This window comes from Oryctolagus cuniculus, chromosome 1, assembly GCF_964237555.1.
Source record: "Oryctolagus cuniculus chromosome 1, mOryCun1.1, whole genome shotgun sequence".
NCBI classification, from domain to species: domain Eukaryota; kingdom Metazoa; phylum Chordata; class Mammalia; order Lagomorpha; family Leporidae; genus Oryctolagus; species Oryctolagus cuniculus.
In genome coordinates this window covers 162,292,995-162,318,787 of record NC_091432.1, presented here as the reverse complement: position 1 = coordinate 162,318,787, position 25,793 = coordinate 162,292,995, and the positions used below count along the sequence as shown (strand labels likewise).

The following is a 25,793-nucleotide window of genomic DNA, read 5'->3' as shown; positions in this document are numbered from 1 at the left end:
AGTCCCAGCTGCTCCACTTCCAATCCAGCTCCCTGCTAAATGCACTTGGGAATGCAGCAGAAGATGGTCCAAGTACTTGGCCCCTGCCACCCACACAGGAGACCCAGATGGAGTTCCAGGCTCCTGGTTTTGGCCTGGCCCAATCCTGCCATTGCAGCCGTTTCATATGTGAACTAGCAGATGGAAGATCTCCTTGTGTCTCTCCCTCTCTCTGCATTCCAAATAAATAAATCTTTAAAAAAAAAAAAAAAAAACACAGTATCTTTGGGGCCAGTGATGTGGCATAGCAGGTTAAGCTGCTGCCTGCAGCACCAGCATCCCTTATGGGTGCTGGTTCTAGTCCCAGCTGTCCCATTTCTGATCCAGCTCCCTGCTGATGTGCCTGGGAAGTAAGCAGAAGATGGCCCAAGTGCTTGAGTCCCTGAAACCACGTGGGAGACCTGAAAGAAGCTCTTGGCTCCTGGCTTTCATATGGCCTAGTTCTGGTCGATGCAGCCATCTGGGGAGTGAACGAGATGAAGATCTCTCTCTCTCTCTCTCTCTCTGTATATCCTATATCCATTTCTCTGTAACACTGCCTTTCAAATAAAATTAATTCATTAAAAAATCTTTTTAGTGAAAAGATGAGTAAATTCTATGAGTTCATTTATTTAAAATATTTGATTAACACAAAATTTGAATACAGAAAAAATATAAAATAGCAATTTATTTTTTTATCTGACTTTAAATAGACAATTGAAAATACTGAATTTAAATTAATAGTATGATAAATACAGAAACACACTTCTTTCCACATATCAGGTGTGAATAACAATTTATGCAGAACTATTTTTCTATTTTGGCTGTAAGAGTGAAAATATTTTTATTAACTGTCAAAAGGAAAATATTCAGGGCATTCAAAACCTTTGGAAAACTCAGTCTTCTGTATCTGTATGGAATGATAAACTTGCCTGACATGGCCAACTCAAGTGGCCAGCAGTCATGAAACCCAGATATTCTGTTTCCTCCATGAGTCTGCTATGTGCCCTGGAGAGCCCTTCCTTCAGCTCCCTTGAACAGAGGCACTGGCCCCAAGAACTTGTTAAGGCAGCAGTAAGCCTTCTTTAAAATGCCCTTGGGCCCAGCACTTGTGGCACAGCAGATTAATCCACTGTGATGCCAGCATCCCTCACGTGGCCGGTTTGAGTCCCGGCTGGTCCACTTCTGATCCAGCTCCCTGCTAATGTTCTTGAGAAAGCAGCCAAAGATGGCCCAAGGACTTGGGTCCCTGCCACCGACGTGGGAGACCCAAATGAAGCTTCTGGCTCCTGGGTTCAGTGTGGCTAAGCTCCAGTCATTTTGGGAGTGAACCAGTAGATCAAAGATCCCTCTGTGTGTGTGTGTGTGTGTGTGTGTGTGTGTCTCTTTCTCTGTAACTTTCCCTTTCAAATAAATAAATAAAAATGTTTTAGGGGGCCAGCGCTGTGGTATACTGGGTAAAGCTGCCACCTGCAGTGTTGGCATCCCATATGGGTGCTGGTTCAAGTCCCAGCTGCTTTACTTTCTATCCAGCTCTCTGCTATGGCCTGGGAGAGCAGTAGAAGATGGCCCAAGTCTTTGGGCCTCTGTACCTACATGGGAGACCAGGAGGAGGCTCCTGGCTCCTGGCTTCGGATGGGCACAGCTCTGGTCATTGTGGCCATCTGGGGAGTGAACCATTAGATGGAAGACCTCTCTCTCTCTCTCACTGCCTCTCTGTAACTCTTTCAAATAAATAAATAAAATATTTTTTTTAAAATGTTTTAAAAAGTACTGGTCCATCTCTGATGGGTCATCTACAGATGGACTGGGGAGTGAATCCCAGTGGAGACTTCAGGGGCTGTGGATGGAAGTATTTCCAGCAAGTTTGAGCTTCAAACTTCCACACATCTGGGAAAAAACTTTAGACTTCGAGAACTGTGACAGAATTCTGGGGAAGAAACATGCAGACCTTGGGAAATCTGGCCACATGCATTAGTTTATTATTTTAATAAATATTTATTAAACATCTGCAATGTGCAAGGCTCTAATGTGAGCAAGACCTAAAGGTTACAGCCCACCAGGGCAGCTGATAGGGGACAGCAGGAAGCAATCACATGAAATAAAGGTCACGGATGTGATAGGTGGTAGGTAGAGTACTCCGTGTGTGTAAAGAATGGATCTGATTTATTAACATATGACCTGAGATGAAGTTAGTGGGATATAACCAGTAAATTTAAAAATATAATAGAATAGCAAATGCTAAAATGAATTGGCAAGTGTACAATTAACTTGATGGTTTCTTGAAACTTTTGTTTCAGCAAGAGATATTGCAAAGTATATTTCATTCCATGGATTATAGTGACAAATTCTGAAAGCTAAAGGTAAAGACCAAGTTTATAAGATTTGGAGTAGTAGTACCACAGACTGTCTTTGAGGGTAGTGATGAGGGAGTTCTAGAGAGAACAAGGGATTATGGACCAAAGGGTCCCTTGCACTGACATCCTCTTCCAAAGGGTAAAGTCAAAGACACATTTGGGAATCAGAGTCTTCTCAACTCAGGCAATGAGATCCACAGAATACCATGCAGCCAATTCCCGCTCATCTGGAGCCACTTGCGGCTTTAGGGGCAAATGTAGGAGACAAGATAAAACATAGCTCCAGGGTTGGGAACACAGAGGGAATGCAAATTGAGCACAGTGGGTTAACGCCCTGGCCTGAAGTACTGGCATCCCTTAAGGGCACCAGTTTGAGACCAGGCTGCTCCACTTCTGATCCAGCTCTCTGCTATGGCCTGGGAAAGCAGTAGAAGATGGCCCACGTCCTTGGGCCCCTGCACCCACGTAGGAGACCTGGAGCTCCAGGCTCCTGGCTCCTGGCTTCGGATCAGCACAGCTCTGGCCGTTGTGGCCAATTGGGGAGTGAATCATCGGATGGATTACCACTCTCTCTCTCTCTGCCTCTCCCCTCTCTCTGTGTAACTCTGACTTTCAAATAATAATAAAAAAAAAAGAGTAGAAAAAGTGTTTTAGGTCTGAAAGGAACTTTAGAAACCACCTAACAGATTATCTCTGCAGAAAACTGAGAGCCAGATATCAAAGGTACGATTCTTCCGAGGCCCTAGCAACACAAGACATCTGTGTGCAAGAAATGGCTCATGAAAACCTGGCTCAGCACAACTCCCTGACTTGAGGGCTTATGCTGCCCTTCTCTGCAGGGTGGCAGCTGCTACGTAATTTGGCTCAGAAAATGATACAAACCACTCATAGTGGAATACAGAATTTATTAATATCTTCATATTAAATCACTTTCTAATTTCCTAAGAAAAAAGATAAATAACATTTATTAAACACCTCTGTGGTAAATAATCTCCACAGAATCTTTTAGTACTCATCACAGCCCTCTGCAATAAAATACTATCTTTTAATTGAACAGATAAGGAAATTAAGGCCTGATCTGACATTCTATTCATTTATTGACCACATGTTTTGTGCATTAGAATGCAACTTCCATGACAGTAGGGTCTTTCCTTTTTTTTTTTTTTCGAGATTTATTTTAAAGGCAAAGTTACAGATAGAGATACAGACAGAGAGAAAAAGAGGTCTTCCACCCGCTGGTTCACTCTCCAAATGGCCACAGTGGCTAGAGGTTGGCCTGTCTGAAGCCAGGAGCCAGGAGCTTCTTCCAGGTCTCCACATGAGCGCACCAGCCCAAACACTTGGGCCATCCTCACTGCTTTCCCGGGCGCATTAGCGGAGAGCTGGATTGGAAGTGGAGCAGCCAGGACTCGAACCAGTGCCCATATGGGATGCTGGCACTGCAGGCCAGGGCTTTAGCCTGTTGTGCCACAGTGTCGGCCCCTCTTTTTCTTTACTTATTTAAAAGCAGAGGACACAGAGAGAGGAAGACACACACACAAAAACACAATCTTGAACTACTGCTTCATTTCTCAAATGGCCACAACAGCCTGGCCAGGCTGTAGCAAGGAGCCAGGAACTCCACCTGGTTTTCCCATGTGAATGGCAGGGACCCAAGTAGTCATCCACTACCTTCCCAGACATACAGCAGTAAACTGTTTCAGAAACAGAACAGCGTGGACTTGAACTGGCACTCCAATATGGGATGCCAGCATCGTGAGTGGAGACTGAACCTGTTGTGCCTTGACACCAGCCAGAACAGTAGGGTCTTTCTACCTCACCAAAGCCTGGCACATAGTAAGTGCTCATAAGTGTTATATAATGGATCAATAAATTAATAAGGGAATATAACATAAATTTAAGTGAAGGTAGCATGTAAACGCAATGAAAATGAAATTCTGTATAACAAATTAATAGTTTCTTTCAGGTACACTTACTGCACTCTTATCTTCTAAGTATACTTATTTAATTTACTTGCTGTAAGAAAATACACATTTAATTGCCTGACAAGAACTACATTATAGGTTCTTGAGTATAGCTGGAAATGTTGGTAATTCATATGAAGGGGCCTCAAACAGGACCAAGATTACCCACAAAATTGTTCATTTGAAAATCAGTGGCCACCAGGGAACCTTAGGAATTAATAATAGTTGTCCAAATCAAATATATCTTTAGTTTACCTGACTCAATTCTAATAATGATTTCAGATCACTATATTTTTTAATTTTTAAAAAAGATTTATTTACTTATTTGACAGTTACAGAGACAGAGAGAGATAGGGAGAGACAGAAGGAGAGATCTTCCATCCACTGATCCATTCCCCAGATGGTCACAGAGGCCAGGGCTGGACCAGGCCCAAGCCAGGAGCCAGGAGCTTCCTCCTGGTCTCCCACATGGGTGGCAAGGCCCCTAGTATTTGGGTCCCCTGTGCTGCTTTCCCCAGGTTATCAGCAGGGAGATGGATAGGAAGACCTCTCTCTCTCTCTCTCTCTCTCTCTCTCTCTGCCTCTCCTTCTCTCTCTGTGTAACTCTGACTTTCAAGTAAATAAATAAATCTTTAAAAAAAAAAAGAAAAAAATAAAGATAACATGAGACTATTTAATGACTTGAAAAGTCGTTTATATTTTTAAACAAAGTACATTATAAAACTGCATGTAAGCATGATTCCAATGATTTAGAAAAATAAGCATGCATGTGTGTGTATCTGACAAAACATTGCTTATCTACACTGTTGCTTTTTCTATAATTAATATGGTAGCTTTTATAATAAGAAGCTATCCCTCATGTTTGAAAAGAATAGGAAAAATGTCTGCAGGTCTCCAATCTATAGTTATAGTGCTATTCTTTTGAAATATTTATCTATCTATCTATCTATCTATTTGAAAGACAGAGAGAGCTCCCATCCACTGGTTCACTCTCCAAAGGCCCACACAGGCAGCAGGCTGGAGCTGGGTGAAGTCAGGAGCGGGGAACTCCAGCAAAGTCTCCCCCGTGGGTGGCCGGAACCCAGTCACTTGAACCCTCACCATTGCCTCCCAGGGTCTGCATTAGCAGGAAACTGAAGTGAGGACTGGAGCTGAGTGTCACGCCCAGGCACTCCCATATGGGCCGCAGGCTCCTAAGTTGAGTCACACCAGCAAGGCCAAACACCCACGCGAAGTTCTGTTCTTCAGGCTCAGTTGCTGCTCCTCAACTTGTGTCCCTCTCCCATCTCTCATCTGAACATTTGTGATGCTTGCTTCCCAGGTATTCCTTACGTGGCTCCTTCAGGTCCTCTCTGTCATCTTTCATAACTGTCAGAATTTCCCATAAAAGTCACCTTTTGGAAAAAGCAACCGCTCTTTAAGCGCTCAGAAAATCTGAGGTCTTAGTGAAATTTAAGGTCCAAATTTTCCTTTTGCTATTATACCTCTTTTCTTACAAGCTCAGCATTAAGTGTGTGCCATGGGTGTGTGTGTGTGTGTATGTGTGAGTGAGTGTGCCATGTGTGTATGTGTTTGTGTATGTATGTGTGTATGTGTATGAATGTGTGTGTGTATGCATTTTAGGGGGACAGACTTCTGTCAATTCTGAATATAAGCCCTGTGACTTGTAAATGAATTGAAACCCTTCTTTGTGTTGTTGGGCTGTCCGTTGTTCTAACACTTCTCCATCTCTCACAACCACTTTATTTTACTTTGTGTTTTTTTTTTTTCTTTTTTGAGTACCTACCAAGTATGAGACCCTATGTTAGGTGAATTATATGTTACCTTACTTAATAATGACAGAAATCTGGCATTTCTCCCCATGGTACAGGTGTTTCCTCACTGTGTGTTTAGCGATTTTTCGTTTGTGTAGTATTTTCCTATTTATTCATTCACTGACTCTTCTGATTGGCTATCGCCAATATTCCTGTTTTACAGGTGAGAAAACCAAGACTTGGGAACATTAAAGAACTTGTGACAGCTCCTCCCACCGAGGTCAGTGGAGCTGGGATGGGAATCTGACTTGTGTGCCTCCCACGACTCTGACTCACTGCTACACTGCTCTGTCTACACTGCTCCTCTCTGCACCGAGTGGTTATGATCTTGTTACTGCACCTACAGACATCAGTAAGAAGGACCTATTTCACAGCTTGTTAAATGATTAAAAGACAAATAAAACAAGAGGCACCAACAAACCCAAAGTGAGCCAACGACATCAAGTAAAGTGAGTCAGCTTCTTGCATAAATTCCCCTCTCAGGGAGAGCATGGACTGTGACACAGTTACTCCCCACGTGGGAGTGAACCTCAGAGAATGCTGCTGTCTCTTGGATCAGAAGCTCTTGTTTCCTCCCAGATACAATACCGATTCTAATCACACAGAACTTGTCTAAAAATATCTCAACCTTCCAGCTTTTCCTAAAATATTTTACATTGGTCATTTTAATAAAAAAAATGAGCAATCCGGATCTTTATCAATTTGTAGGATTTCCAAACACATCCAATTGCACATATTTCTGGTATCCTTAATTATAATAAGATTTTAAATTTTTTCCCTCCTACCAACTGTTTTACTTCCTCTTTTTTTGGATTTCTTTATTTATTTGGAAGGTAGAGTTAGAGAGAAGCAGCAGAGAGACAGAGCTTCCACCCACTGGTTCACTCCCAAGGTGGCCGCAATGGCCAGGACTGGGCCAGGTCAAAGCCAGGAGCTTCATCTGGGTCTCCCAAGTGGGTTAGGGGCCCAAGGACTTGAACCATCTCCCACTGCTTTCCCAGGCACATTAACAGGGAGCTGGATCAGAAGTATAGCAGCCAGGACTCAAACCAGTACCCACATGGGATGCCGGCATCACAGGCAGTGACTTAACCTGCTATGCTGCTATGCTATGCTTCCTTATGGTTTAATTATAACTTGTACAAGGGGGTCTTCAAAAAGTTCATGGATAACATACACTAAGAAATAACTATGCATGGATTTCGAGGTGTATTTGCAATAAGATAAACTTACCTTTTAATTCTATGTTTCAACAAACTTTTTGAAGTTCCTGGGTATTCTTACTGTCACCTAAAATCTCAGGTGCTTTGGATGGACTCTTAGCTTTTGCTTCCCTTGTAGTTCCCACCCCCGTCACCCATAACCCAGTGACTTAGACCTATCTGCCAAAAGCAAACCAAACAGGCCTATGCATACTTACAGAATGCACTGAAATTAGTGGCCAGCAATTAAAGGTGACTGAGACTTGGTGGCACAGAAGGCTAGCTGACCTCCCAACACTAATGCTCCCTTGTCACCATGAAGCATCACTGCTGGAAAGTGGCTGCCACACATATGCCCTCAGTGTACGTATTTGAAAGAGTTACAGAGAGAGGTAGAGACAGAGAGAGAGAGGTCTTCCATCTGCTGGTTCACTCCCCAAATGGCCACAATGGCTGGAGCTGAGCCGATCCAAAGCCAGGAGCCAGGAGCTTCTTCTGGGTCTCCCACATGAGCACAGAGGCCCAAGCACTTGGGCCATTGTCTGCTGCTTTCTCAGGCACATTAGCAGGGAGCTGGATTGAAAGTGGAGTAGCCAGGACTCAAACCAGTGCCCATATGGGGTGCTGGCACGGCAGGCAGTGGCTTTACCTGCTATACCACAGCACTGACTCCAGACCATGGTTCTTGTGGGTAGTCCTCACCAACGGAATGTGAATGCAAGTCATGAGCACTATTTTGGAGTTGAGGAATTTAAAGAACTGGATCCGCAGTCATTCACTCTTTCTTCTTTCTGGCCACGGGCTGAATGATTGCAGAGTCACCTGAGCATCACACAGTGGTGGAGCCATGAGATGGAAGCAGCCTTGGTCGCTGAGTGACTGCTTAGAAAAGAGCTACTTGAGGGCAGCATTGTGGCAAGGCAGGTTCAGTCACCTTTTGCAATATTGGCATCCAATTTCAGAGTGCAGATTTGAGTCCTGGCCACTGCACTTTGTATCTGGGTTCCTGTCAAAGCACTTGGGAAAATCAAGAACATAAGCCAAGTAGCTGGGTCCCTGCCACCCACGTGGGAGTCCCAGATGGAGTTCCTGGCTTCAGCCTGGTCCAGCCTTGGCTGTTGAAACCCATTGGGGAGTGAACCAGTGGATGAAGTATTCCTCTCTCTTTGCCTTTCAAATAAATAAATCTTAAGAGAGAGAAAGAGAAGAGAGAGAGAGAGAGCCACCTGACTTGCATAAGAGGGATATGAATATGAAATAAGTCCTTGTTGGGTTAACAAACTGAGATCTAGGGATTGTTTAACAACTAGCCTACCTTGATTTAATATTGGAACAGCCCGATATTTCACCTCATTAGGTCGGGCTTCTAGGATTCTATGAGCTACAATCTGCTACAAGTAGTAACAGGGTAGAGGTGCCATGATGCCAAAACACAACTTCTGTCACCAATTCATACCCACAACGACTGTTGGGGGCTGCAGCAGGAGCTGAAGCTCCTTCAGAGACCCACAGTGGTGATCAGGATCCCTGAGTCCTTTCACTGTAACTCAATCCTGGGAGCACTGGGGTGGGATAACATGCTGGGCTAATACAAACCACATCTGCCAACCTCCCTTGTACAAAGAGGTAACAAAACTCATGTAAACTTCTGGAGGGAGCAAACAGCTGGCATGTCTCTTTTTGCCTTCCTGCTTCTTTCTGTCTCTGCTATAAATTCAATGTACCAACTTCCAGGAGCCATCTTACAACCATGAGGTTGAAGCCACATGCAAAAGAAGAGACAGACAGACACAGAGAACCCAAGTTTCCAGGGGCACCTTGGACCTGAACTATCAGCCACTGGAATTCTTATTATGTAAGGGAAAATAAATAAACCCCTAATTTGTTCAAGCCACCTCATGGTTTGACTGTTACTTACTGCACCTATAAACAGTGCTAATACTGGAGTGACCCAAGACTGCCCACAGCACACATCTTCCTGGCATGTCAGTCTATGTCCCCACCCACTTCACTTCTTCAACTCCTTTTTAATTCTTCCCATCCCAGAGCAGACACAGGACTGCAGCAGTCATTAAATTTCTAAGCTCATCTGGTGACTCCGGAAATTCATGTGTTAGCTGGCCTTTTGCCTAGTCAATCAATTGAGTCCTATGTCCTCCTTTGAGTGACACATGGCAATTTTCAGGCACCTTCTCTCTGAGACTCTCAAACTGCTTCTTCATCTCTGGACCAGACAGCTCTGCCATCTGGGCTCCATCCATGTAATTATGAGATTTAAGAGAAACTCAAGAAGGTATTAACTCCATTCACCTGCCTCCAGGCAGGGCCGTGTTTAGCTCTTCCAGACACTTGAGAGTTGTCTTCCATGGGCTGGTCTCGGACAAAGTGTGACTCACTTGGCAATTTTGAAGGAGGCAGTTTAATCTGTTCTCAGTTTCTCAGCTAATGAAATAGGTATTGTGATGGGAGCAGGGAACAAGATGACCTTCGGCTTATGCTGCGGCAGATAAAATGGCCAAATAGGGACGCTGCTTAGCTACCAGTTCAGATGCCTGCATCCCACATCAGAGTACGATGGTTAAGTCACCAGCTCCCAGCTTTGGTCTCAGCCATGGCAGGCATTTGGCGAGTGAACCAGGAACCAGACTTCCTTTCTCTCTTTCTCGCTCTCTCTTTCTCTCTCAAATAAATTAAAAAATATTTTAAGTGGTCATATACTTAGCAGCTTCTCCCATCAACAGGTCGAGTCTGTTTTCCTACTGCTTGAAGCTGAGTAGCTTTATGACGTGCTTTCATCAGTGAATACGGTGGGCATGACCTCATAGAGCTCAACTCTCAAGAAGCCTTGCAACTTCCACTTTCATGCTCTGAGAAAGGATGTAAAAAAGCACAGCAAGGCTGCATTATAATGGGAGATCACGGGAAGAGGATCAGGCCTGGCTGACAGTGAGCACCAAGGCCCTGGGCCTGTGAGTGAGGCCACTGTCGACCCTACAGCTTCACTTGAGCCATCAGCTAACTGCAGCCATGGGAATGACCACAGGAAGACCAGAACTGTCCACCCGACCCAACCCAAAATGCTTGGAATCATGAAAAACAGCAAATTACTGTTGTTTAAATCAATAACTTGTGGATGGTACATTAGTTTCCTAGGACTGCGACAACAAATTACCACAAACTGCATGGCCTAAAGCACAAATTTATTCTCTAACATATCTGGAAGTCAAAATGTCAGCATGGTCACGTTTCCCCCAAAGGTGCTAAGAATAATCCTTCCTTGCCTCTTCTAGCTCTGGCGGCTGCTTGCTGTCCCTTATGCCCCTTGATTTACAGCTGCCTAACTGCAGACTCTGCCCCTGTCCTCATGTGGTTGTCTCTATGTGTCTCTTTTATAAGGATAGCAGGGAATGTAATGTGGGGCCCACTCTAATCCAGTGTGACCTCATTTTAACTTGCTGACATATGCAAAGAAACTATTTCCAAATATGATCACATTCACAAGAACTAGGGGCACAGGAATCTTGAGAGGCGACACCATTTAGCCCATAACAAGTGGTTTTCAAACAGCAAAATATAGCCATCAAAGTACCTGTTCCCAGGCAGGCATCCAGCACAGTGATTACCACACTGCTTGGGATGCCTGCATCTCATTGGAGCTCTGGTTTTGAGTCCTAGCTCTGCTCTCCGTTCTAGCTTACTGCCACCGGACATCCTGGGAGGCCACAGATGATGACTCAAGTACTTGAGTCACTGTGACCCTCATGGGAGACCCAAATTGAGTTTCTGACTCCTGGTGTCAGCCTGGCCCAGCCCTGGCTATTGTGAGCACTTGGGAAGTGAACCAGTGGATGGGAGATTGATTCTCTCTCTCTCTGCCCACACCCTCCCACACACACTGTCTCTGCTTTTCAAATAAAGCAAATAAATAAAATGTTTTAAAAAGCATTCTTTCCTATAATTTTTCTGTTTCAAACATGAAGATAAGTTTAAAAATAACAAAATCTTTAAAGATGACAGTGTGATTGAGAGCTTCACAGGTGTCACCGTGCAGCCAGGTGAGCTGCTGTTCCAGAATGCTCGTTCCAGTGCCAGACATTTTGCATTTATGACCCGGCTTCCTGCTAATTTGCCTGAGAGGCAGTGGATGATAGTCCAAGTGTTTAGGTTCTTGCCACACTCATGAGAAACTTGGGTGGAGTTCTCAGCTCTTGGCTTCAACCTGGCCCAGCCTGGCTTGTTTTGGACATTTGGGAAGTGAACAACCAATAGATGATCAGGTATGTCTCTCTCTCTCTCTCTCTCTCTGCCTCCCTCCCTGCTACTCTGTCACTCATTCTTTCAAATAATTTTTTTTAAAAAAGATCTCCAATGAAGATGGTATCTAAATAAAATCTTTTACTATTGTTATAAATTTTTAAAATTTTATTTATTTGGAAGGCAGAGAGACAAACATGGACAGATATCTCCCTTCTGCTGGTTCACTCTCCAAATGCCCACAACAGACAGACCTGGGCAAGGCTGAAACCAGGAGCCAGGAATTCAATCTGCCATGTAGGTGGCAGGGATTCTACTACTTGAGTCATCAGCTGCTGCCTCCCATGGTGTGCAGGAGGAAGCTATAATTGGGAGTGTAGCCAGGACTTGAACCCAGACATTGTGATATAAGATATGGGTGTCCCAAGTGGTGTCCTATCCACGGCACCAGACATCCACCCCTACTGTTAGATGCCTGAATGCCAGTACAAAGCAAAATCTTTTACATGTTACACAGCACCACGTATTCCAAATAACTTTACCCACAAGTTAAGAGAGATTTTATAGGACTAAAACCCACTCTTCCTAAGGGGAGAGCATCCTTGTTCAACACCGTGTGCCAAGTCTCTGGAAAAGCCACAACCTTAGAGAGCCTCTGATTACCACTGTCCCACTTCTCTTCTGCCTCACGGAGACTTTTTCAAGGAGGGGTCTGCAAGAGCTTCCTCTCTTTCCTCTACAGCAACTCCCTCCATAACCTCAAGAAATCCGACTTCCTTCCCCACAACTCCACCAAAACTGCTGCGGCCGAAGTTCTCAGGACTCGTTTTCAAGAGAAATCCAGTGGCTCTTTTCCCACATAATAAGGCATCTGACCCTTGTAAGTGCCCCGTTGGCTGCTTTTTCTGCTACTACAGCCATCTGCCACACTGTGGACAAGCACTTCCTCCTCTCTTTATAGCTCTTCCCTCTTGTACTGTGACCTTTGGCAGTGACCTTTTCACAAGCCATTCATTTGCTCTTCCCACCATGCTGTTCCTCCCAGAAAATGTGTCCACTCCCCAGTCCCCCACCCCACCCCCTGCTCCACAGATGACTTCTGGTTAGTGTTTTCTACCCTAAGCCTACACCTCAAGCTGCTCAATAGAAATGTGACATATTTTATGCTCCACCAGATCAGTCAGGCTAGGCTAGGGTATGCTGTGCTCACAAGGAGCCTCCAAGTCTTAGAGGTTTACAGAAAGGCCTCATAGGCCTTTACTTTAGTGCTTTGCTCCAGGATGCAGGCTGACAGATGAGTGAAACATTGCTGCTCGTACAGAATAGGGAAACCACTAGGCCGGGCCCAGGGATGGCTCTACAGCCTCTCTTTCAAGTGACCGGTTACCTTCTACAAGGCAACAAGTAAAATCTTGCCCCAGAGAGGGAAAGCAACTATGTGTAAATATTTGTAACTGTACAGTCTGGGCCCAGCGCTGTGGTGGAGATGAAGCCTCTGCCTGCGGCACCAGCATCCCAAATGGGTGCCGGTTCAAGTCCCAGCTGTCTACTTACGATCCAGCTCTCTGCTATGGTGTGAAAACAGTGGAAGACGGCCCAAGTGCTTAGGCCCCTGCACCCATGTGGGAGACTCAGAAGAAGCTCCTGGCTCCTGGATTTGGATTGGCCCAGCTCCAGCAGTTGCAGCCATTTGTGGTATGAACCAGCAGATGGAAGATCTCTCTGTCTGTCTCTCCCTGTATCTGTCTATAACTCTACCTCTCAAATAAATAAATCTTTAAAAGAAAAATGTGCAGTCTACTAGATTTTCTAAAACAAAACCTTAATACAGGAAGTACAAAATTATCCTTCCAAAACCAACTTCAATACCCAATTTTCATAGTTTCTCATGACAATGTCTTTAACCCACTTTTCTAGGATGGAAATCTTGGCATTATTATAACTATTACTTTTCCTAATTACAAAAATACTCTTGGAAGAAAACTTAGAGGATACACATACATGCATACATATATCCATACCCCACGTACAAATAAACACTCATAATATGTTGGTGTCTGTGTCTTTCTGGTCCTTTCCCCATAAAATGTATTGCTCTACTCATCTACTGAGAACAATATGAGAACATGTATATTTAATAAAAATGATCCTATGCTATACATATAGCTTTGTGGCTGTTAACTTACCATTTCAATATTTTCCTTTCATTCTGAGTTTAAAATGCACTCTGTATGATAATAACTTCCAAATTTAAGTAGCTAACTTTGATTTCTCTGAGTCTCAGATTCCTAAATACAATGCATAGTATGTAATTCCATCTGAATGTCAGTAAGTATCTTAGACTTCATATGTCCCCAATTAACCTCTCAATTCATCCTAAAGGTGGCAGCTCTTCCTCCAGTCTTTTCTATTTCTGTTAAAGGCATATTCACTCACAACACAACTTCAACCATGGAGGTACCCTGATTTCTCTTGTTCTCTCATTTTCACCATTCCACATTTAATCTGTCAGCCCTAGCTCCGAAACGTATCCCACAGCTGTCTGCTTCTCTCCCTCTTTCTCTGTCTCTCCCTCCCTCCCCCCACCTCTGTGTGTGTGTGTGTGTGTGTGTGTGTCTCCATTCAGCTCTCTGGTCTTGCCACCATCACCTGTATCACCTATCCTGGGATACAGTGCTACCTCCCAGCTGGCATCCTCACTCTATCGCCTTGCTTCTATATACAGTAGTAGCCAGCCTAATCTTTTAAACACCAGTCAGTCCCATCACACCCCAGCTCCAAAAACCACTCCACTGCATTAGAATAACACTTAAACCTTTCCCTTGCCTGTGGTGCCTTTGTGAGACTGGGTCTCTCCAGACTTCTCCCTTTAACTCCTCTCGGCTCATGCACTGAGCACACCAACCCCCCGCCCCCCCACTGTCCTCCAGCCTGCCAGACTGCTTCCTGCCTCGGCCACAGCACTCGCTGCTCCCCCTGCCTGGTCTTGCCCACGGGTTATATCTCCAAGTGTTTTCCTGGGCCATCCTATGCAAAGCCGCTGGCCCCTTATTCAGCCGTTTCTTGTACTCCACACAGCAATTGTTTTTCCTGCTATTTCCTCTTGTGTTTATTGAGTTATTCCTTTACTGTCTCCCTACTGGAATAAACTTTTAGAACAAGACCCTCGTCTGATTCATAGCTCAATTTCCACGTTAGAACTGTGCTGGGCACACAGTAGGCTGCGATCTATGCGTGTGATGTGTCCAGCTGCTCCCTGGGAAATGTGTGCAGAGGAGGCCCCTTTCTGGCATCCCCAGCCCCTGGGCCTTATCCCAGATCTCAGTGCCTGGCACTAGGACGACTGCAGCTCTCAAGGAATGCCCTCTAGTCCCTACGGCACAGGGCAAGCTTGCTTTCCCACCAGATCAGTCTCAGCTGTCGGCTACCACCCTGTCCTTCCGGGCCTGGCTGAAGCCTCACCTCCTCAGTGTCCCTACCCCAGGGCTGCGAGCGTCTGCCCCCGCTCAGTTCTGCCATTCCAGCCCTTAACATGCAAGCAGCCACTCAACCACTGTCACCAGCTAGAGTCTCTAGCTCATATACTCACATTACCCTCCGCTCTCCAGCCTTCATGCTGAGGGCACACACTATTTGTTAACCTGCCATAATGCCTGGCAATCTAAAACAATCTTGTGGATTTGATTGGAATTACTGGATAGGGAACACAATACAGCAGATAACTTAGACACCTCTTCTAATGGGATACGGTGAGAATAGGTAGATTTGAAAAGAAAGCAAGATATCAGAAGGTGAAGCATGCCCACCCGAATGTCAACAGGGAGGCATTAGTTTTACCCCCACCAAGAATAGATGGGCACCCTGCCTTGAAACACCATTTGCGCCGGTGCCGCGGCTCACTAGACTAATCCTCTGCCTTGCAGCGCCGGCACACCGGGTTCTAGTCCCGATCGGGGCGCCGGATTCTGTCCCGGTTGCCCCTCTTCCAGGCCAGCTCTCTGCTGTGGCCAGGGAGTGCAGTGGAGGATGGCCCAAGTGCTTGGGCCCTGCACCCCATGGGAGACCAGGAGAAGCACCTGGCCCCTGCTTTCAGATCAGCGCGGTGGGCTGGCCGCAGTGCGCCGGCCGCGGCGGCCATGGGAGGGTGAACCAACGGCAAAAGGAAGACCTTTCTCTTTGTCTCTCTCACTGTCCACTCTGCCTGTCAAAAAAAAAGAAAGAAAGAAAAAAGAAACACCATTTGCTTAAGGACTCCTGCACTGTCAGTGGGCTCTGAACCTGTTTTTTTCTACTAGCAAAAGGCAAAGCAGAATGTCATTCTAGTGTGAATGGAAAATACACTATGATGTATGATGAGTAGTATGTATGAGTAGTATGATTGTATGATGAGTAGTAACTGTTAAGAAGTCCATTTTGCCTGGCTAGTGGATCATGGAGCCCAGTAGTAACTTTGTGTTGAGAGCCTGGCTTCTCTCATGTGCTCCCATTACACAGCAGAGGGCCAAGTACAGATGATCAAACAGTCGGACCAAAGCAGCTGCTTGCTGGGTGCTGGCTATGGCCTGGTGCGGCAACAAAGGGAGGCAGACAGTGGAGGAAAAGCGTTTCTACCCACAGCCATTCTTTCCAGCTGGTCTGATTCGAGCTATGGTGCTATAAGGGATATGCCCCCTTAACAAAAGGGGAGAATCAAGTCCAGCCACCTGGTCATACCAAGTCCACAAGGCCCACACTAAGACATCTGAGCAGGGCCGGCGCCGTGGCTCACTAGGCTAATCCTCCGCCTAGTGGCGCCGGCACACTGGGTTCTAGTCCCGGTTGGGGCGCCGGATTCTGTCCCGGTTGCCCCTCTTCCAGGCCAGCTCTCTGCTGTGGCCCGGGAGTGCAGTGGAGGATGGCCCAGGTGCTTGGGCCCTGCACCCCATGGGAGACCAGGAAAAGCACCTGGCTCCTGGCTCCTGCCATCAGATCAGCGCGGTGCGCTGGCCGCAGCGCGCCGGCCGCGGCGGCCATTGGAGGGTGAACCAACGGCAAAGGAAGACCTTTCTCTCTGTCTCTCTCTCTCTCACTGTCCACTCTGCCTGTCAAAAAATAAATAAATAAATAAATAAATAAAAGACATCTGAGCAAATGCCACCCTTTGTTGTGCTAATACATGTACTTCCTAATTACATCTCCAGGCAATGAGACAAAATCTTTATTCCATGCTTTTCAAACCATATATATGGAGTGGGAGTTGGGGTGCAGCAGGTTAATCTGCCGCTTGCAACATCTGCATTCCATCAGAATGCCTATTTGAGTCCACCTACTCTGCTTCCCATTCAGCTTCCTACTAATGTGCACACTTGGAGAAAGCAGATGATGGCTCAAATGCTTGGGACCCTGCCACCCACATAGGCCAGATGGAGTTCCAGGCTTCTGTCTTTGGCCTGGCCCAGCCCTGGCTTTTGTAGCATTTGTGGAGTGAAGTAGCAGATGGAAGGTCTCTGTATCTCCCTGTGTGTGTGTGTGTGTGTGTGTGCCTTTCAAGTAGATGAAAATAAATAAAAAATAAAAATTCAAAATAAATGAAACCATCTATTTTAAAATAAACATTTTACCAACTCAAGGGCTTATCTCAGGTCAAATACCAATCTTGGGTACATTCATCCGAGGGAGAAAATTTGTTTTTTTGAAAGACTTCCTGCCTGTCCCAGGAAGTGAGTAAGGGGCCTGTAATGTTTGGAGTGATTGGGAAAAATGACCAGAATGCACACATCTAAACAACTTGTTCCTTATCATTTCACATGAGTAGCACCATTCAATTTATCCTAATAAAGTTGTCTTCCTGAAATCACTTTGTAGCTCTTCTTTGCAACTGCCCTTAGAGTTATTTGAAGAAGTGTTTTAAAAAACAGCTCCATTATTTTACTGTTACAATTTATCTTTAACTCAAAATGATATTACTTAACTTACTAGGCTTGCTTGAATGCTAATGACGTTGTCTTTTTCCAGAAACTGTGCAATATGCTATTCACGGATATGCACCTGCACACATGCACACACACCCTCAAAGCACAACTTTCTGATAGTGCTCACTTCTGAGGGTGCAGAAAGGAGACGAGAACTGATGACTGCTTTGAAGACACAAACCACCCAGCTTAAAGGGCTAGGAGGCAAGGGAACACTCCCTCCTTTAACAGTACATAACTGTGGCCTAATCTCCACGCTCGCAATGCCCATTACTTGCTTGTCTTTGTATTTACAGGATCCTGCATAGCACCACATATTAATCCTCACTAGCTGGAGTGAGTGGATGAACCAACGAGGACGAGTTTACAAGCCTAACTTATCTTGATATGTGAGAAAGAGAGAGGAGTTTAATAGATTTTTGTATTTATCTAGTGCAGTTTAATTATTGGTATTGTTGGTATCTACTATAGGAGAACAATGAAATTTCTCCCTTGAGTGATAAGAAAGACAGACGTTGTGAGGTTTTTTGAGGTTCCTGAGAACAGTGACCCTACTGTGTTAGATTAGCCCCAAAAGCTAATACCAGAAGAAAGTATGAAATAAATCCATAATCTCTATTTTCTCGTCCACATGAGAAAACATATGGTGATTTATGTAATCTGGAACCTCACGTTGGAGTAGAAAGGGATTCTGGTTTTCTATTGGCCACTGGGATTACACCCCCTGAGGAAAGTTAGAATGGATTAAGCAAAGTAAGTTCAAGGTCTGACAACTAGATTTTACAAAAGAATCTGTAAAGAAAGAAGTTGTCTGAATAGTCTAGTACCTTTATCAGTAAGTTTGTTCAAGGAACAGGGCAGACAGTAAAAAAGATAGAGGCTATCACCATCTTCCATCAAATATAAAGCAAACAAAAAAGGAGGAATGCATAACTATTTTAATCCCTAAAGAATGACATCAGTGGTCACTCAGCAACCTAGGACAAAAGCTAAACAGGAAGAGGTTAGAGACATTGAAGAAAAGGGGTCAGGATTTGAAAGAGGACAGAGCCCACGGCAGGGTCTGGCAGTAGGTGATGAGGGGAAATGAGTGTTCTTAGGGTCATGTGGGAGCATAAATAGATATAACGCTTCTAGGAGTCCATTCTAGGCAGTCAAAAGCTTGAAGAACATTTCTTTTCTTTGGCTCAAAGCTCTACCATCACAAAGTTATAGGTTGCCAGTGTTATGGCACAGCTGATTTACCATTTCTGTCTGGGTTCAAGTCCCACCTCTGCTTCCAATTCCAGCTTTTGCTAATGCACGCTCTGTAAGGCAGCAGATGATATTTCAAGCAGTTGGATCCCTGCCACCCATTTGGGAAATTTGGATGGAATTCTGGGCTCCTGTTGTGGCCATTTGGAGAGTAAACCATGGATGGATGATCTGTCTGTCTGTCTGTCTATCTATCTATCTATCTATCTATCTATCTATCTATATCTCTCTGTTACCCTGCCTTTCAAATAAACAAAAACAACACAAAAAAGACATTTGTAAAGAGGTGTGTGCACTAGCACAGACATATAAATATGAGACTGTTCTATCAAGCTCTATACGTTATTGTGAAAAACTGAATCATTTCCAAATATCCAATAATAGAGAATTAACTCAATGAATCATCATATATCTAGGTAAATTGTAAGGCAGAGCTACATTGATTTGCATGGAGAGTTGATCATGATTTTTTTAAAGTTTTTATTAATTTATTTGAAAGGCAGAGTGACAGAGAAAGGCAGATAAAGAGAGAGAAAAAATCTTCCCTCCCAAATGCTCTGAAGTGCAGAGCTGGAAACTCAACCCAGGTCTCTTACATGGGTTAACCCCAATTATTTGGACCAACACTGCTGCCTCCCAGGGTCTGCACTGGTGGGAAACTACAGCCAGGAGCCAGAGCCAAGAATTGAATCCAGGTACTCTGATATGGGATGCAAAAAGACCCGCCGCAGGTGTTTCTAACACCATCTCATTCCACCTCTGGCTCTCTATGAGGAATTGAGACAGGAGACCTGGTCCCCTGAGCTCTACTTCTTTCCCTAGATAATCACATGATGTTATTATATTTTCTTGCCACAGGCCCATGAAGTAATAAACACTAGCTTCACAAATACTGCTGAAGCTCAAAAAGCTCCCACTGAAGAAAACTTCATCCTCACAGAATATGTGTGTTCTGGAAGTACCACTAGGTGCATGCAGTTCAAATAGAGATTTACCAAGATTCTAGAAGGAAACAAGCATGAAAGACCAAATATTTCGAGTTCAATTGCCTGTGACTCTCTGTTGGACTCTGGTGTAGAACGTATCACACAAATGAAGCAATTCCCGAAAGCACCACTACTTCCTCCAACCTGTCAACCTCGCTGCTAAAAGACAGCACTGTTTCCACTGCAGAGTCACATTTGTATGTGTGAGCACACACGTTTTCATGTGTGCATTATCTCCACACACAGAATTAGTTAGCACTTCTCAGGAAGCCTCTACACCTCCTCCTGTTCTGGCCCTTAATGCCCAAAATTATCAGGGTTGCTCTTGAATGCAATCTCTATGTAACTCTATCCTCTTTTCTTAGTACCTTGTTTTTTTCCTTTAAGATTTATTTCTTTATTTGAAAGGCAGCTTTACAGAGAGAGAGATCTTCCATCCACTGGTTCACTCCTCAGTTGGACACAACTTCTATGGCTGGGCCAGGGCGAAGCCGGGAGCCATCTGGGTCTCCCACGTGGATGGCCAAGTTCTTGGGCCATTTTCCACTGCTTTCCCAGGTACATTAGCAGGGAGCTGGATTGGAAGTAGAGCAGCCAGGATTCCAACACTAATCATTAATGCTTTTTCTATACTCTCTACTTTTCCAAGGTTCTTACTTTAATATTTGATCAAGACCTAGACCTATTTTGTGTTGGAAATAAACCAAGATTTTATTTAATGAATTTTCAATGTATTAGTAGTGTATTTTATCCTCTGTAAAAGGAAAGAAAGAAAGAAAGAAAAGGAAGAGAGGAAGGAAGGAAGGAAGGAAGAAAGGAAGGAAGGAAGGAAGGAAGGAAGGAAGGAAGGAAGGAAGGAAGGAAGGAAACTAACAAGACTAGGTGTGCCTATAAGGACTGTAATATGACATTTAATGCAGCAGTGCCTGAACTCCCAAGCACAGACGTTATTATGAACTGCCTAATTAACATCTAGTCGTTCACCAACTACTAAACTGAAATGAACACAAGTACATAACACTTAGGAGAAATCAAATTTCACTTTTCTAACTCAGAAAAGCTCAGGGGTGGGTCTTTTTCTTACATCTTCCTGAGTTGTGGATTCCAGAGAAATGCTTCACTGTAACAAGTTACACAGTCAGGCTGGGTGATCAAAGCAAGTGGACCCAAAGATCTCCAACAGTAGATTGTAGGTTTTGTAGGGGCACAAGAGAACACGGGCAGTCATGGAGGGCGGTGGCAGGTTCCTCTTTGGCTTTGGCACTGCTCCTGAAGCAGGCAATGCTGTGTGCAGGAAGCCACAGAATGTACAAACAGTGGGGGGCTCTCTTCCTGGACTGTAAGAGTCTGCTCACTCCTTCTTGAGGTTCATGTAGAAAGAGCTCTTTGTAAGCGCAGTTTTAGATATATCAGCTCTGACTATTTCATTAATAGGAAGCACACTGGTGTTAATTATTTTTAAGGGTTTGTTTATATCATCCTAACCAGAAAAGTGAGAAGCCATGAACACGCACTTAATGCACTAATGGTCATATTTTATTACTATCTTACTTTTGTAATTTGATCTAATTAATTGAAATGAACAAGTAATTTAAAAACTACTACATAGGCATGCAAGGAAAATATTTTCTTTTGCACCTTAAAAATGACAAAGCACATTTTTTGCCTGTTTTATCTTAAACATAGATCAGAAACAGAACAATTTTGTCAGTGCTGCTCTTGAAATGATGACTTTAGAAAAATAATAATAATTGCTTTCAAAGGAAATTTTTCAGCTACATGGATCACACCAGCAGGAGCCCAGTTAAGAGCACAGTGTTTGGAACAGTTTGCAGTCACAGCTCTGCCACTGCTGGCTGCATAGCCTTGAACAAACCACCCAGCCTTGTGCACAGATGTCTCCAAGCTTCGCTGTCCTCTTCCACATGAAACTTCACCTGTGTCTCACAGGACTTTGGTGAGAATTTAGTGATATAATCCATTAAGGATATAACACAGTGTCTGGGGTATAGTAAATGATCAATAAATGATGCATTCTAATATTAACAAATTTTCATTAATCCATTCCTCTAAACACTAACTTCTGCCAAGCTCCTTAGTATAACTCTTCCATACAAAACACAATGCTTCAAGAGGGAAAATAGAACTCTAGCAACAGAAATAGCCCATCTCTATTCAGGGCTGAGGGTTAGGGAACACTTTTTATCTTCTTGAACATATGTGGGTCCTTCTTGGTCAGGCTCCATCACACATTCTGTTCCATGGAGTGTGGCTGGTGTTCTCGGCACCGGACTGGAAGGCAGCACATCGGCCCCACCAGCCACTGGCGTCTCTGAACCCAGTCCACTCTGGCCTCCCTGGGGAAAGAACTCTGACTTCAGCTCTCAACAACAGCACCAAGATGGTGATGATGGAAATGACGACGAGACTGATGGTGAAAGCCAACATTTCTTTAACACTCATTGTGAGCCACGCACTATCAGCACTTTGTACCTATCATTTCACTTAATCCTCTAAACAGTCCTAGGAGGCATCTGACATACAAAGAAACGAAAGTCTAGAGAAATTAAATGACATGGCCAGCGTCACAGTTTGTAGCAGCGCCAACCTGCAAGCAGAACTGATTCCACACAGGGCCTTTCTCCTTAACCCTTCGGCCACAGGAATCCGAGTTGCTTGCAAGATTGCCTCAGAGATCAGTCCTGGTGCTGCTCGCTCCCCCAGATCAAGCCCACAGTCTGCAACATCCTTCTTCTAACCCACACTTCCGGACTCCAAATCCACAGGGACAAGGCCTGGAGGAGAAGTGGCCATGACACGTGGCGAAACCACCAGTGACTTCTGATTTCCCCATGTTCCCCAAATGGATTGCCCCTCCTAGCATGTAACCACCAGGAAACCCAACGCGGGAAAAACTCCCTGACGCACTTGATGGCTTCGGACCAGTGCCTTTAGGCCTTCAGCGTTAACATCCAGGACACATTAATAATTAAAGTCATGTTGTGGATGAAGAAACACGAAGGTGAGGGAGATGTTGCTCCCAGCTACACAGCAGGTGGAAATAAGCGCTCCAGTAAAGCTCAGTATGCCCCCTGGAAGTCCTTACCGCCTAGTTTCGCGGGACTTCTAGTTCGTTACAGCTCAAATCTCTGGACACCGGCAGCACGAAGCAGGTGACACCAGCCTTCCCCAGACTCAGCGAAAAGGACACTAACAGACCCTAGCGCTGCAGACCCAGGATTAGTTTCACGTTATCTTTTAACCAGATAGCTTGGACTTCTCCGGGCAAAACACAGCTGCCCCGAAATGCTTGTCGGCAGTTTTCAGTGGAGGAAAAGCTGCAGTGAGAGCACCTGTGCAGAGAACGTTCCACAGTGTCTGCGCTTCCATACACGTGCAATTCTGACTGCGAACTGGACGGGAAGCTGGGAGCCCTGAGACCTTAGTCCCTTGCTGGAGGGCTGTAGCTCCAAAAATGCCAGCCACAGGCATTCCTTTTTGTTTATTGAAATGGAGAATTATTTTAAAAATCACTTTTTCCACTCCATGGCTTTTCTGGACCAGGGATTAAAAATAGCGATGTTACAGGAGCCAAACTTTTTTTTGGGCATAATAAAACGAGGTGGGGGTGGGGAGGGGGAAGAGCCCTACTCAGGACATCAGAAGTCTTGAAGCTGCTGCCTCTCAAAGCAAAGCTCTCCTCGCAGCCACTTCATTCTCTCCACTCTCAACGCCTGAGAACCTGCGTGGCGCGCCCAACCCGGCTAACCCCGCGCGCCTCACCCTCCGGGCCACCTGTCAGAGCCCTGAGGGCCGCGCGGACGACGTGCGGTGGAGGGTTCCGAGCAGGGACACGGATGGCTGAAGACAACCGAGAAGGCGGCTACTCTCAGCCAAGACGGGGCTGAGCCCGCAGCGCGCGGGTCGTCGCGCGCTCGGCGGCTCCACCGCGGCAGCCTCGGGGCTCAGGCGCGCCCTGCCGCGGACTCGCAGGGACGCGCCGGCTACCGCTCCGCAGCCGCCTAGAGGTTGGCGCTCTGCGGGCCGGGCAGTGCGGCCGCGGACTCCCTCGCAGCGAAGCGCGTCTTACCTGTTGATCTTGAGCGCGAAGGCGCGGCGCTCGGCGCTCGGCAGCGTGGCCATGGCCGCCGGCGGCTTGGTGCCCTCTAGGGTCGCGGGGTGAGGAGAGCGGGGGCCCGGCGCGCCGCAGAGCCGCTGGAGCGCATGCCGAGCCCGGCGCGAGCCTCATCTGTCAGACCGGCCTGGAAACTTCCGCATTTCCACCTTCTGCGCTGAAACCACCCCGGGGGGAGGGCCCACGCGCTGGGCTGCGGCGCCCGGCCCAGACGCCCGCCGCCCGGTCTGGCACGCAGCAGCGGCGGGCCAGGAGGGTGTGGACGCCGCGCTGAACTGCCCTCCGGATCCTCCCGCCGACGGCGTGCTCTTCCCGGGACTCCGACCGCAGGAGAGAGAGGAGAGCGGGCGACTGACCCGGCGACCGCGGAGCGCAGGCCGGAAACTCCATCTGCCCGGAGCCACGAAGCTGCCAGGGCACGGGCGCAAGCGGGGGGAGCCCGCGCCTTCCGCGCGCTGCACGAAGCTGGCGAGGTCGGGAAACGAACCCTGGCATTCTTTAGGAAAGGTCGACAGCGTTCCTGGGAGAAGGCAAATTTTAAAAATCGGTGAAATCCCTGAGCGTACGAATGACCTTTGCCAAAGATAATGCCCACCACCCTGCTCGAACGCTTTGAATAAGTATAATGGATCCATCCAAGGAAGAGATACTACGAGTTACATAAAAATTTTTTTTTGCAACCTGAAAGAAATGCTTTTCTCTGGGAAAACACGGCGCACAGCATTCCTGTAACTCAAGAGTGCACCGCATCCCCGTTTCAGTTTCAGGTTGACAGGTCTTCTAAAATGCCCAGCCTTAACTCAAGACCAAAATCACAAAAGTCCCAGCCCTGACTGGGGTAGAAAGCCACTGTTTCAAGTTGTTGCTTGCAAGCCGTGCAGCGCTGGAGGGCTCTATTTGTCCACCTGCCCTTGAAAAAAAGGACCGAAGCAGTGTATTTTTGGCTCAAAGCTCCACTGTCTGCTGTGGCAGCCACTAGCCCCGTGTGGCTGTGAGTGCTTGAAATTGTGGGTAGTCTGGTCTGAGTGCTGGAAGTGTGAAACACACACCGCCCTTTAGAGACAGCACAGAGAAAGACGATGAAAAATAACTTGTTAGTGATTTTTATGTCGATGACATGTTAAAATGATACTTTGGATATATTATAAAGTAAATAAGATCTCTATTATTAAAATCTATTTCACCTGTTGGCTTTTCCGTTTGTAAAATCTGGCTTGCCGTGAAGAAAATGTACTATTAAGTATGTGGCTAGCCTTTGTGGGCCATGTTATATTCCTGTTGGGATAGTGCCAGTCCAAACAAAGTAATTTACACCCTAACACTAAAATTCCCCAGCACGGAATTTGGTCTCTGCTCCATTGTCCTTTCTCTGTGTAGTTTGGGATGCATCAGGTGGCTTAGTAACTGCAGGTCTGGCTAGGTAACTTACTTCCCTGCCCAGTAGCAATGCCTTTAAGCATATATGACAAAGTTCATAAGTTACCTTACATAGACTATGAAAACAAACAAATCTAAAAAAAGAAAGTTTTTTTTTAAATGTATTGTGTCTGACTTTGAAAATTCTCCCAAATGTATTTACTATGTTGGAATTTAAGAATAAACATTTGACTAGGAAAATACTGAAAAACAATTCCGCGTACTTCTTCAAATGGGGAGCACATGAGTAATTCTTCAAGACTGTGATTTCAGAGTCCTGAGTCCACTGTGCGCAAGTGGGTCTCTCAGAGGGGCTTCTCTCTGAGTTTCTGAGTGATTATGACATATACTCGGGTGGAGAGCAAACATACTGGTTTATGAAACCATAGAACACAAATGCAATGTAATGAGAGCATTTCAGATTTTCAGAATTGGCAATGAA

The 25,793-nt window shown here is 45.6% G+C and overlaps 1 protein-coding gene across 2 annotated transcripts in view; it reads right to left on the bottom strand.

The window, feature by feature from the left end:
- The window catches only part of DOCK8 (dedicator of cytokinesis 8), a 251,166-nt gene extending 226,991 nt beyond the window's left edge, over positions 1-24,175 (bottom strand). Inside the window, exon 1 of one of the 2 annotated variants that reach the window (XM_008256091.4) lies at positions 23,891-24,175. In XM_008256091.4, coding sequence (XP_008254313.3) covers positions 23,891-23,943 — 53 coding nt within the window. In that variant the 5' untranslated portion in view covers positions 23,944-24,175. Of the gene's footprint in view, positions 1-22,906; positions 23,012-23,890 lie in introns of those variants that run through there. The other variant, XM_008256100.4, reaches the window with a different exon arrangement.
- Between the last annotated feature and the right edge of the window lie 1,618 nt (positions 24,176-25,793).